The sequence below is a fragment of the Oncorhynchus mykiss genome, chromosome 23, assembly GCF_013265735.2.
Source record: "Oncorhynchus mykiss isolate Arlee chromosome 23, USDA_OmykA_1.1, whole genome shotgun sequence".
Lineage (NCBI taxonomy): Eukaryota > Metazoa > Chordata > Actinopteri > Salmoniformes > Salmonidae > Oncorhynchus > Oncorhynchus mykiss.
In genome coordinates, this window is record NC_048587.1 from 35,775,503 (window position 1) to 35,789,837 (window position 14,335).

Consider the following 14,335-nt stretch of genomic DNA (forward strand, 5'->3'; position numbering starts at 1 on the left):
AAAATGTCCACCAAAGAACTCTGAAAAGGAGAAACTCCTTGAGTGTTTGTGTCCTAACGTGACACAAACACTCAAATCCCAATCTGTCAAATTCAACAATTCAGGGTCCAAAACCACAGATTCCATATCTGTGCTTGTGGGTGCCAAACAATCCCATGCACCTGGGACAATAGATCCCGATGACATGGAACCCTTCACGGGTCCCCGCCGAACAAGCGGATGCTTGTTAATGTTGTCGGACATTAGCAACACATTCTGTCCCGCCAACATCAGAAGGAAATGTTTCAGCGCTAGCAAAACAGTCTGTAGCCCTAGCTAATTGATACGCAGTACCCTTAGCACTGTTGTCCAAATCCCTCTTTCTGAGTAGCCCACACACAACACTCCCTACCCAGCCCATGAGAATCCCCTACAACAGCAGTCTCCCGTCCCACCAAGGAGTCAACACCCTTTGGCACGACGGGGAACCTTGAGTAACCGATGGCAGTGGCGAGATGCACCAAGCTGCATAGCAATCGCCCAGTATTGAAAGAGACACATCAACAGAAGCCCCAGAGGCACCACAGCTATCATAGAGGCCATCAGACACAATACCCACAGGCACAAGCAAAAAGGCACAGAGTGCCCCAACTGAAACCATGCCAGACAGAGACATAATGTGACTCTTCTCTTTTCGGACAAAATTGCATGATTCAGGACCAAAATTACACTGAAACTGAATTTTCTGAGCCGGAGTCAAACCGCTTTTCTGATGATTCACTATGAACCTCAGAGACTGAAAATTAGAAACTAGTGTGTCATGGTGGAGTCCCACCTGTTCCCACAACTCTGGACCAGCCAAGCATCCAGATATGCCAATACTCTGATCAGCATCTCACCAGTGTCAAAGCTGCCTCCACCACCATAGAAACGGTGTGGGGAGATAGAGAGAGCCTGAAAGGCAGGACCAGAAACTCATAGACCACAACCTCAAAGTGAAACCTCAACTTTCTGTGGGGTGAAAATACGCATCCTTCAGATCAATGGACGTGAACCAATCACTGGGAAGCACCGACTTCAATAACAGACGAAGTGTGAGCATTTTGAACTTGCAAACCTTGTTTAAAACATGCAAGTCCATGATGGAACGCAACGTTCCATTGCTTTTGGGAACTACGAAGTATCGTCTGTACCAACCGCTCTATACATCTGACACGAGGGCCACCCAAATAGCCTGTTTTGAAGGAGAGAGGAAATCTCTTCTCTCAAGACAGGAGCTAGGAATTCGGGGACCATTGATGCAATGATGCCACGAAAAGGAGGGCGCACATCGAACTACAGACTATACCCCCTCGTTACCTTCCTCATCACCCATGATGAAATTGCACATGCCCGCTGCCAGTCTCCTATACATTATCTCCTGAAGGGGCAGAGCGCCACCCTGAGGACTGGGATCATTTGTTTTTCTGTCATGCTTGTTTTCATATCCACCACTCTGGACAACCGTGCGTCTGAATGTGGGAAAGGAACTGTGTTTATTATGCTCACACCTGTACGATACCACACTCTCGATACCCCTGAACAAAATTTTGTGGTACCACCATTCTGATACCCAGCCCAGACTAGGTTTGGGGAATTCGGCATCCAGTAACTTGCCCCCATTGACCCGAGCCACTTGTGAGCCCTATTGTCACAGTAAATACTTGGGGAGTAGGGCCCCACTGAGCCACCACTGTCGCCTTCATACTTTTCCCCACAGACAGGATAGTATAGCAGGTCATTGTAAATCATATTTTTTTCTTAACTGACTTGTCTAGTTTAATAAAGGTGAAATAGAAAAAATGTAAAAAATAAATAAATACTGGACACCTTAGTTACAAATATAGTTAGGATTTTGTACAGTGTTTTTCACCAGACCGGTAGTTTAGCAGGTAGAGTAGGGAACTATGGAACTTTTAGTGACGTGAGGTTATGAGATCAAATCCTGTTGAAAACATACTATTTTGAAAATGTTCGATGTGAAGCCACACTTTCTGCACGGTTGTTCAAATAATGCTTTATTTAGTGTAGTATAAGCTTGTGTCTGCCTCTTAAGCTGACAGTCCTTGAAATCGGACAGACTTTTTAAAATATATATCTTTAGATTAATTATTTTAAATGATCACTGAAACTTTACAAATTAATTAATTATTTCACCTTTATTTAACCAGGTAGGCTAGTTGAGAACAAGTTGTCATTTACAACTGCGACCTGGCCAAGATAAAGCAAAGCAGTTAGAAACATAGAACAACACAGAGTTACACGTAGATTAAACAAACATACAATCAATAATACAGTAGAAAAATCCATATACAGCATGTGCAAATGAGGTAAGATAAGGGAGATAAGGCAATACATAGGCCATGGTGGCAAAGTAATTATAATATAGCAATTAAACACTGGAATGGTAGGATGTGCAGAAGATGAATGTGCAAGTTGAGATACTGGGGTGCAAAGGAGCAAGATAAATAAATAAATACAGTATGGGGATGAGGTAGATTGGATGGGCTATTTATAGATGAGCTATGTACAGGTGCAGTGATCTGTGAGCTGCTCTGACAGCTGGTGCTTAAAGCTAGTGAGGGAGGTAAGAGTCTCTAGCTTCAGAGATTTTTGCAGTTTGTTCCAGTCATTGGCAGCAGAGAACTGGAAGGAGAGGCGGCCAAAGGAAGAATTGGCTTTGGGGGTGACCAGTGAGATATACCTGCTGGAGCGCGTGCTACAGGTGGGTGCTGCTATGGTGACCAGTGAGCTGAGATAAGGCGGGGCTTTACCTAGCAGAGACTTGTAGATGACCTGGAGCCAGTGGGTTTGGCGACGAGTATGAAGTGAGGGCCAGCCAACGAGATCATACAGGTCACAGTGGTGGGTAGTATATGGGGCTTTGGTAACAAAACGGATGGCACTGTGAAAGACTGCATCCAATTTGTTGAGTAGAGTGTTGGAGGCTATTTTGTAAATGACATCGCCGAATTCGAGGATCGGTAGGATCCTACAAGGATTCTACAAAATAAAAAAAACAATACCAAGACCCAAAACTCGCAACTTCTAGGACAGGTATCATCAACTAGATTCAGCCACGGGGCGATTTGTTACTTGAGCGGATGTTCGGGGGCCGGAACAGAATTACAAAGAATTTGTAGACTGAAAATTGATCACTAGAAGCCCACACAGATATAATGTTTGACGAAAATAATAATTTCAAACCTTCCTTACATTTATATATGATCACGTGTATCTGTGTTATGCGTAGGAATACTTGGGAACAAATGTATTAAATTAAAATCACTTGTAGCTGATTTCCTGGTGTTTTTATAGTCTTTTATGTCGAACAAAAAAAAAATGTGCTCTATACCAATAAATATTATTTTTTTGCTCAGAAAACTTTGGGGGCCAAATAAAACAACCCATTTGCCGCCAGTTGGGGAACCCTAATCTTGGGGGACGACTTGTCTCTCCCCACTAACAGACACCTAAGTTGGAGCAGAATCTCGTAGTCATCGTGTGCTTGAAGAGTTTATGTGACTTTCTGTTTTCAGGCAAGCTGAAGAGCAAAGAATTTTTGAAAATGAATATGAGCCCTGGTATTATAGCCACAGAGGCGGGGCTTTCAAGGGTGTGCTCATTATCTATTGGCCCGTTGGGCGTGATGTCAGTTTTCTTTAGGTGAATATGATTGGTTGTTGACTCCCAATAGTATGCTATTCCGAGTGACCTACTGACAGAGAACTGGCTGTTTCAACTCTTTTTAGTAAGTAATTGGTTCCACAGCCTTTTTTTTGTTTACTCAACTTTTCAGCCGAAGTGTTACCTGAACTAAGAGAAATCAGTTGGCCCAAACTTAGCTCCAAAATTTCTGTCAACTTGTCTCATATGTTCTTTCAACTAGAAATTGTTATTTGGGCATTTTACCAACAAAAAAAGGCTGTGAAACTAGTTACACACAGCACTTAAAAAAAACAAAGTTTTCAACTTACATATTTCACGTACATGATTACATTGTGAATGCTCATTTGTACAGTAATTATTTTTCAACATGTCCTCACCTGGGATTTGAACATACATCCTCTATGTTCATGGCATTCAGATCTTCCTGAAACATCTCCATGTCTGTGTCAATTATCAGTTAATCTGACTACTCTCCCATCATTATTTGAGTTACTTATTTCAGCAATTTTGGGCTTTTCTGTATAGTTGACTGATGTTGATGGGGTATATTACTCTGTTTTTAATGTTACTCCTTAATCACTATGATAAATAACATAGTTATTTGCTTTGAAGTGCAAAGTGTAACACAGGTAAAATCAGTCATTGACACAGACATGTTGGCATAGCAGGAAGATTGGAATGCCATGGACCAAGAGGTTGTGAGTTAAAATCCCAGGTGACTACATATTGAATATTAATTACTGTATAAATACGCATGCACAATATAACCATGTGTGTCAAATATGTAAGTTGAAAACATTGTAAGTTAAAAGCACTGTTCTCAAGTTGGAGCTAAGTTTGGAAAACTAAGCTTTTTTTTAAATTCAATCAATACTTGGACCAAAAAGTTGAATAAAGTAAACCAAAAAAATGGCTGAGGAACCACTTACTTAATAACAATTTGAATCTCTTGATTCCAACATCCTTGTTTGTAGTATGTGACTAGAAAGGCAGAAATGCTTGTTAGTTTCATGATGGAAATCCAAATATGCTGTGTTATCTGTAGATGTATTTGTTTCCCTAAGTGCAACTGACTGAGGTGTGTGTGTGGTCTACCTCAACTCCTGTTTGGCACTCCTGTTGCGGGAACTGAGGGACGGCTGCTTTGATGCTGATCGACCGTGTGTGTGTTGAGAGAGAGAGAATCAACAGGGGATTCCTTTTGGGCACGTCTTGGCTATGCCTTTGACGGAGTGTCAGGAATGGACTCTGGCCTAAATGTTTTATGAATCAAAGTTCATTCGGGTCTTTCATTTATTTCGTTTCTCGGACGGCCTGACAAGTTCTTACGGTTAAAGTGTGCCAACACTGAGTGTTTGTTTGTGTGCGTTTGGGGTTTTGTTTCAACATTTTCCCAGCAATGTCGCTCATAGCTGTTCAAAGTCACATTTGTATATAGCCTATGCATGGTTGGTTAGGTTAAAGAGTTGTTTCAAAATGCCCAGTGTTTATTCTTGAATCCATTCCTAGTGATCCAGTTATTTACAAATGTTGTTGTACCAGCAATGTTCTTGTAAGATGCCAAGTAAGAGTGATTTAAGAGTTCTTATTTTGTCATGTTACCAACACCCCAGCAACACCACACCAGGGTCATATTCATTATGGCCAAACGGATACTGTTCGAAAAAAGGGTTCCAAAAGGGTTCTTTGGCTGTCCCCATAGGCAAACGTATTTGGTTCCAGGTAGAACCTTTTTGGTTCCAGGTAGAACCATGTTGGTTTCCATGTAGAACCCTATGTGGAAAGATTGTTTACATGGAACCTAAAAGGGTTCTACCTGCAACCAAAATGGGTTCTTTAAAGGGTTCTCCTATGGGGCCAGCCAAATAACCATTTTAGGTTCTAGATAGCACCTTTTTTTCTAAGAGTCTAGCAACTTTCTAAATGGAAAACGAAAACAGGTAGTCCATCCCTGTTTCCGTCTGTTTCCTTAGAGTTGTTGCCTAATGAATACAACCCAGTTGTTTGAGCAGACCTATACCCCCACGTTGTCAACAGAGATCATTGTTTTTCCCTTGAAGCCTGGCTTAGCTGACGGTACTTAACATATGTGGTACATAGGCCTACATTCTGACCACTCATTCTAAACATACACACAGACCTAGACTAGACATTCCTGATGCAAATATCTACACCCCAAAGTAAAGCAGCGAGAGCCAGGACATGGTGGTCAGAGAGAACAGGGAAAAATGAGTTTGTTCTTATTCTAACTATGCCACTCATGGTCACCAAAATACCACCTATGCACACACATGCACGCACACACAAAGATTTACTGTAGCACAACACAGATGGGCCTTTCTGTAGGCGGACATATTTGTCTATGTAAGTGTATTTATACTTGTTGACATCCGTACGGCCAGTATGTCAGGTACAGATGCTTCTAGGACATAACTGGTACTGTCTGTGTCCATGTACACAAACAGCACATGCCCACCAAGGTGGCTTTTGTTTTTGACAATGTGTTTGGCTGTAATTCTGTGTGGCATGGACCATATTAACCAAATGTGAGGCCAGTTTGTGAGGTGTAGGGAATGCTTCACCCATCTGTGTTCATCAACAACACATGCCAACCGATATGGCTAATAAACTGTGTGTGTGTGTGGGGGTTTAATTTTGTGTGGCATTAACCAAGCACCAGTGGTGGAAAAAGTACCCAATAGTCATACTTGAGTAAAAGTAAAGATACTTTAAAAGAAAATGACTCAAGTAAAAGTGATGTCGCCCAGTAAAATACTACTTCATAAAAAGTCTAAAGGTAGTACAAAAAGTAAATGTAATCACTAAAATATACTTAAGTATCAAAAGTAAAAGTAAAAATATAACTCATTTCAAATTCCTTTAATTAAGCAAACACGACGGCACGGCTTTTCTTGATTTTTAAAAATGTACGGATAGCCAGGGGCACTTCAACACTCGGACATCCTTTACAAACGAAGCATTTGTGTTTAGTGAGTCTGCCAGATCAGAGGCAGTAGGGATGACCGGGGATGTTCTCTTGATAAGTGGGTGAATTAGACAATTTTCCTGTCCTGCTAAGCATTCAAAATGGAACTAGTGCTTTTGGGTGTCATGGAAAATGTAAGGAGTAAAAGTACATTATTTTCTTTAGGCATGTAGTGCAGTGAAAGTAAAAGTTGTCAAAAATATAAATAGTAAAGTAAAGTATAGATACCCCAAAAAACAAATTAAGTAGTACTTTAAAGTATTTTTACCTAAGTACTTTACACCACTGCCAAACACATGACACAGTTGTCTTCTACAAACGCTGATTCTGTAGGCAAGATTTAGTCATCTCACCTCACAGGAATAACATGTGTTTCATGAAACCTCAACGAGTAAACAGAAGAGATACTAACATCCTTTCTTAATGTTCCTGTTTCTTCACAGGAAAATCTGGGACACCAAGGTTGCTGATCCATCCACAAGGTAAGACCTAGTCAATGTTTGAACATCTCAACTAACTACAAATTATTTGTTTCTCCAGATGTTGATCATTTTGTATTATAATGTTCTATTATAATGCCTTGTGAGTTTTAAATGTGCTTATAATGCATTATGTAGAGTGTTTAAATGAAGTGTTACTGGATAGTTCTTGTCTTGTTCCTCTCCTTCATGGAACTGACATGACAGACGTCAGCTATGCACACGTTATGTGTTATAAAGCGTTACATGACATATATGACCTCTTCTCTCCCACTTCCTAGGCTGAGCCTCATGGCTCGTAAAAAGGGTTTCTGGGTAGAGAAGGTTCACTGCCTGGGGTCAGAGACCAGCCTATCAGAGTGTCACGCTCAGCTGTCCATTCCACATAGCCCCACCCCCTGTAAGAGTGGGAGACATGCGGTGGCGAGGTGTGTACCGGGACCTCAGTTTGCACGTATGTCATCTGGAAGACCCCAGGCACCCCACCCAATTGTGGTAAGAGACAGGTACACACACACATAAAAACATAGACACACACACACGTAAAAACATAGACACACACACACATAAAAACATAGACACACACACACACATCATGCATCACTGTGCCAAGAGCCAAGACCTAGACACTTTTCCTGTGTTCTGCGCAAACACAAGATACAAAACATTCTTAGACAATAATACAGTCTAGTCATACATGATGCTGACACTCTCTGTCTCTCTCTGTCTTTTGTCTCTCTGTCTCTCTGTCTCTCACTCTCTTTCTCTGTCTTTCGGTCTCTCGCTGTCTCTCTCGCTCATTCTGACTCTCTCTCGCTCTTTCTCTCCTCTCCCCCTCTAGCCGGTGCGTCTGAAGGCTGGCCCCAGGCTGGGTGAGGGCCGGGTGGAGGTGCTGAAGGAGGGGAAGTGGGGGACCATTGTAGACCACGTCTGGAACCGCGTCTCAGCTAGCGTGGTGTGCAGGGAGCTCGGCTTCGGAACTGCCAAAGAGGCCCTCACTGGAGCTTACATGGGACAAGGTAGGGTAGGACTCCCTCTCTATCTGTTATTCTCTATCTTTTTGTCTCTCTGTCTCTCTCTGCCTGACTCTTTTTCTGTCCTACAGGGGTCGAGGTTCGACTTTTATTCTCACTGGCAAAGGAGAAAGTTCACTCCGGTTGTGCCACGTGAACATGGAAGTTGTGTTTTTACCAGTTTCTTCCATTTCATCCTGCCCTATAGGGTTCAGGGTCTTAGGCACAGACACCCATATACCCATGTATATGTCTCTGTACTCTGTGTACCGTAGGCTGTTTGAGATTCCATGTGAGTCAGAGGAACTTTTTCAGCCATGCTTAGGACTTATCTTAGGACTCTACGCTCGTCTGCCGCTGAACGGTCTGAGAATGTATTTGTTTGTGAGCCTGAGGGTGCTGATCTGTGGTTCACACACTGTTAGCGGATTTCCCCTCTTCTCCACCATGGTCACTGCAGCTGTATGTGTGTGTGCGTGTGTGCGTGTGTGTGTGTGTGTGTGTGTGTGTGTGTGTGTGTGTGTGTGTGTGTGTGTGTGTGTGTGTGTGTGTGTGTGTGTGTGTGTGTGTGTGTGTGTGTGAGCACGTGTGTGTGCTTGGGCAGCTGGAGGGCTCAGCGTATAGGCTCAGTTCACAGCCGAAAGCTCCTCAAAGGAATGGAATCAGCAATCTCAGCTCCACCAAGACGTGCACACGCAAACATGCACACACAGCTGTGCATTTTTTAAATATATATATTTTTCCTAATATGCGACAGCCACCAGCTGTTCTTACCACCTAGCCACGGGTCTTTCCCTGTCCTAGATGACAAAGTGAAAAAATGTTTTTAGAAAATGTAGCAAATTTTTTGAAAATGAAATACATAAATATATAATAAGTATTCACATCGCTTTCCTATGACATTCAATATTGAGCTCGGGTGCATCGAATTTACCTTGATCATCCTTCAGATGTCACTACAACTTGGTGGAGTCCACCTGTAACCAATTCAATTGTTTGGACATGATTTAGAAAGAACCCCACCTGTCTATATAAGTCCCACAGTTGACAGTGCACATCAGAGCAGAAACTATATCATGAAGTCCAAGGAACTGTCTGTAGATCTCTGAGATAGAATTGTGATGAGTCATATTATCTGGGGAAGTGTATAAAACAATTTATAGAGTGTTGAACGTTTCCAAGAGCACAGTGGTCTCCATCATTTGGAAATTGAAAAAATATGGAACTACCCAGACTCTGCCCAGAGCAGACCGTCCGACCAAACTGACCAACCGGGCAAGAATTTATGCAGCAGCATACAAGACATTTTGAACTCACCTTGTTGTGCTGTGCTCACTGGAACAGGAAGGAATTGCAACAGTCCTTCTTGTGGGCTCTAGAAGGAGTCCCAAAATCCTGACTCGGATTTCCGAGTTAGAAACCGTTGAAAATAATTTTCCGTATTTTCCCTGTCGGAGCTAGTTTTATCTAAATTGCCAGTTGTCTTGAACTCATAAGTCTGAGATTTCCCAGTTCTGAGTTTCCAGTTGTTTTAAATGCAGCAGAAGTCATTCTGGATGGACAGCCTGGACAATTTATTCAAACTTTTGTGGCCCATGGCGTTACCCCCTTTTTCGTGATATCCAATTGGTAGTTACGATCTTGTCTCATCGCTGCAACTCCTCTACGGACTCAGTGAAGGTTGAGAGCCAAGCCACACTGCTTCTTGACACACTGCTTGCTTAACACGGAAGATAGTCGCACCAATGTGTTGGAGGAAACACTGATGACCGAAGTCCGCTAGAGCATGATGAGACAAGGAAATCCCGGACAGCCAAAACCTCCCCTAACCTGGACGATGCTGGGCCAATTGTGCGCCGTCTCATGGGTCTCCCGGTCACACCTGGCTGCAGTGGCACCTTAGCACTCATTGTTGAATTTGCGATTTCCAACTTGTTGTGTAATGTTTATGTCCAATGGTTGATGAGCACCGATATGTTTTATCTATAATTTCTCTTCACATGACAAGGATGGAAAAGGATTTGCCAGTAGATTGCCGACTTGACGCATGATGATGACTGCTAGCTAATTTTTGAAAGTAAGATGTTGACATGATCAGTCCAATCAAAGCTACTTTAGATATAATGTGATTTGATGTAATTTTATCTGTGGCCAATGATCTTGAGCCTTCTTGGATGTGCACTTCTAAAGTCTATGGCAGCACCCAATGGGCTTGAATTTTATTTAGCGCTGTGACGTAGTGTCCCGATGAGTGTGAGAACACTGAGCCAATCACGGCACAAATAGAGGACATTACCAACCCCTACGCTCCGTATTTTCCACTGGCTGCCCAACCATCATAGAAAGCACTGAGGTAGGCTGAAACACCTGCATTTTGGAGCCCCACCTGCCCTGAATGACGCAGAGCCACTGTTCTTCACTCCTGGTTCTAGAGAGCCTTAGGAGTGGGGAACATTGTAGCTCTTAGCATCCTTATCTCTCACTATTCAACAATCTCTGGTATCAATCAGCCTTCTGCACCTATACTGTAGCCTATTATAACCACACCCATCCTAACCTAATCCCCACCACTGCCACATCAAAGTACCCCTGTCCCAGATCTTAGGCTGCTACATACTGTAGCACCCAGCAGTCTGTACTCTTACAACACGTAAGAGTCAAGGCGAAGTGAAAAGCTTTTAATTTTCTCCCAAAATAAGTTCATATTTCCTCCTGATCCAACCACTGGGCTGCTGCTTCAGTAACACCCAGTGTGTGGGTGTGAATGCTTACAATATCTGTGTTAAGTCCTAGACCTGCCTGTAGCATTACTATGTTACGTGCAGCTCTAGCCTCCTAGGCTGTCATATCAAATGACAGGTTAAATTTAATAGTTTAATCCTCTCGCCCTGTTTTAAATGCAAGTCCCTAACTATATCCTGATTGGCAGGGCGATGGGTGTGAGAGTTTTCAGCTGTACACACACATTACACACTTTCGCAACAGCTGCTTAACTACTGCCATAGCCGGACTAGGGGACATCTGCCAACACTCTCTATAACATGTTGCTTTTTAGACTTTTAACTGTCCTATATAATTTTGACTGAGTTCTGCAGGCCACATAAACGTATACATGTATGGTGTTGGAAAAAACCTACATTAAGAGTCCAGATGACAGGACAGAGTCTTACGGACACAGACAGATAGACAGATGCAGACACAGACAGATAGACAGATGCAGACACAGACAGATAGACAGATGCAGGCAGACAGACAGACAGACAGACAGACAGATGCAGACAGACAGACAGACAGACAGACAGACAGACAGACAGACAGACAGACAGACAGACAGACAGACAGACAGACAGACAGGCAGGCAGGCAGGCAAGCAGGCAAGCAGGCAGACACAGGCAGACACAGGCAGACACACAGACACAGGCAGATCGACACAGACAGACCGACCGACACAGATAGACAGACTGACACAGACAGACAGACTGGCCCAGACAGACCGACACAATTAGACAGACCGACCGAGACAGACCGTCCGAGACAGACCGACCGAGACAGACCGACAGAGACAGACTGACAGAGACATACAGAGACAGACCAACAGAGACAGACAGAGACAGACCGAGACAGACTGACAGAGACAGACCGACAGAGACAGACCGACCGAGACAGACCGACAGAGACAGACTGACAGAGACAGACAGAGACAGACCAACAGAGACAGACAGAGACAGACCGACAGAGACAGACAGAGACAGACCGAGACAGACTGACAGAGACAGACCGACAGAGACAGACCCAGACAATAGGAAATGTACATTGAATAACTGGTGTTTTTATGTACTGTAGTTTGCTGTCGTGCAGTAGTATCAATAAATGCAGTAAATGCACGTAAAATGTACAGTCACTAAACATTAGTTTAAATATAGTATTTACAATAAATATTTTTAGATAAATAAACTATGCTATAATTAATGTTAGCACATACAGTACATGCCAATCAAGCAGACAGATACAAATCTTTAAGACTTTAGGGAGCTGGAAGCGGGATGATTGTGGCCACATAGCTAGTGAGAATAGCCCAAATAGTTGGTTAGTGCTTAGGAGGGAACCCTAGTATTTCCCTCTCTCTGAAGTTAAGCGTGGTTTAGGGAACATTAATGGTGTTTTTCTTTCCGTGGGACTTCTTAATGTTCAGCTGTTTAATCCTATTTGAAGTCCATTCAATCATCAAATAGGCCCTTTCATGTCACCAAGCCTGAGCAGTAAAAACCATATAGGTCTGCCTGTATGGGTGTGCCATATAGGTCTGCCTGTGTGTATTTCAACCATAGGGTTTGTGACATTTCTCAGGCACGTTGCCTGTACTGATCCCAGTAGCTTTAGGGTGGGGCTGTTTGGGGACACAAATATACAGTGGGGAGAACAAGTATTTGATACACTGCCGATTTTGCAGGTTTTGATACTTACAAAGCATGTAGAGGTGGTCATGCAATAAAATGCAAATTAATTACTTAAAAATCATACAATGTGATTTTCTGGATTTTTCTGGATTTTTCTGGATTCTGTCTCTCACAGTTGAAGTGTACCTATGATACAAATTACAGACTCTAATTTCACACTCTACATGCTTTGTAAGTTGGAAAACCTGCAAAATCGGCAGTGTATCAAATACTTGTTCTCCCCACTGTAGCTTTGTGTGAGTGACTGGGTGTGTGTGTGTGAGAGAGAGACGTGTGGTGTTAACAGTGTGTCTGAATGTATGTGTTTACTGTGAGTATGTTAATGTGGTAATGTGAGACACCAACTATAGAACTAGCCATCCTGATAGCCAGTCATCCATAACCATCTACTACAGATCTAGGCCTCTTTCACTACCGCTATCAGAGCTAGGCCTCTTTCATCCTCTTGGGGGTTCTACTACCGTACGTCAGCCATGTTTTTTTCCGCTGCACCGTCTGTCAAAGGGATTACCACACATGCAAATCAGCTGCTGTAAGGTCACGCACACGCAGAGCTCTGACTGGATATGAGATATGATAGGGTTCACAGACCAAATCTACTGTACCTCACGGGGAAAGAAGACTAGTCTAAAGATTACACAAAAACATTTCTCCTCTGAAAATGAGACCTTGAAAGGAGATAATTGAATGTACGCACACACAAATGTGATACAGCAGGAACTGCACAAAGTACACAGCAGTGAATGGGGAATTAGTGGGAGTGAATTTTACATTTGCTGACTGTTTATAGCACTCAACTTTACTTTAATCATTGGTAAAGTTAAGTCAAAAACTGAAACCAATGTCTAAACTCATCAGCTGCCATTTGAACTTTCATCATCATTGGTTTAAATTACAGGGACAATGCCTCTGTTTCCTATTCTGACGAACACGGGTGTATTTTTACTTCTACATGTTATTTACTCTGTGAGGTGGTATACATCCATGTGTGTGTGTGTGTGTGGCCGATTGTTAGTGTGTGCTTGTGTGCATGATTCTTCGTAACCAGTTTCTCAGGATCTATTTCGTACCCGCCTTTTTTCACGGAACTACTGCCCAAATCAGCTAAAATGGGCTTTTTAAAATGAAGATCCACAATCCACAGAAGCTGTGTTGGTCTTGATAAGTTAAACTGTGGTTGTTCTGATCGACCTACTACTCAGTGGTATTTTACGTGGTTTTCTACACACACATATGGAGATGATTGGTTCAGGAAGTGGGTTTTCTTTAGTCTATTTAATGTGGGTGGATGTATACCCAGTCATTGTTACCAATATGGATGGAGGCCTACAATCTATAATTTAGAACAGGGATGGGCAACTCCAGTCCTCGAGTGCTGGAGTGGTGTCACACTTTTTGCTCATTCCTTGAAAATCCTGATTAAACTAATTACATTCTAAAGTGACGATCGTGATTAGTTGGGTAAAGTGTGACACCAATCAGGCCACCGAGGACTGGACTTTCCCATCCCTAATTATGCAATCACCAACCTCAGCTCTCTGATTTTTTGGTCAGAATCACCTGTGTGTTATTTTTGTGGTGACTCAATAACTTCCCAGCTTACACCTTCTTTTAATTTATCTAAACATTTTTTTAAAAATGAAAAAAACAATGTCAAGCCCTCTTCTCGATGTACTTCCTCAGGGTAGCCTAGTGGTTAGAGTGTTGGACTAG

The 14,335-nt window shown here is 42.7% G+C and overlaps 1 protein-coding gene across 2 annotated transcripts in view; it reads left to right on the forward strand.

Annotated features, from left to right (window-relative positions):
* loxl4 (lysyl oxidase-like 4) overlaps positions 1-14,335 on the forward strand; it is a 57,240-nt gene that overhangs the window by 18,041 nt on the left and 24,864 nt on the right. For both annotated transcript variants that reach the window (XM_021580870.2, XM_036960340.1), the window contains 3 exons: positions 7,117-7,155; positions 7,434-7,647; positions 7,994-8,171. In XM_021580870.2, coding sequence (XP_021436545.2) covers positions 7,117-7,155; positions 7,434-7,647; positions 7,994-8,171 — 431 coding nt within the window. The remainder of the gene's footprint in view (positions 1-7,116; positions 7,156-7,433; positions 7,648-7,993; positions 8,172-14,335) is intronic.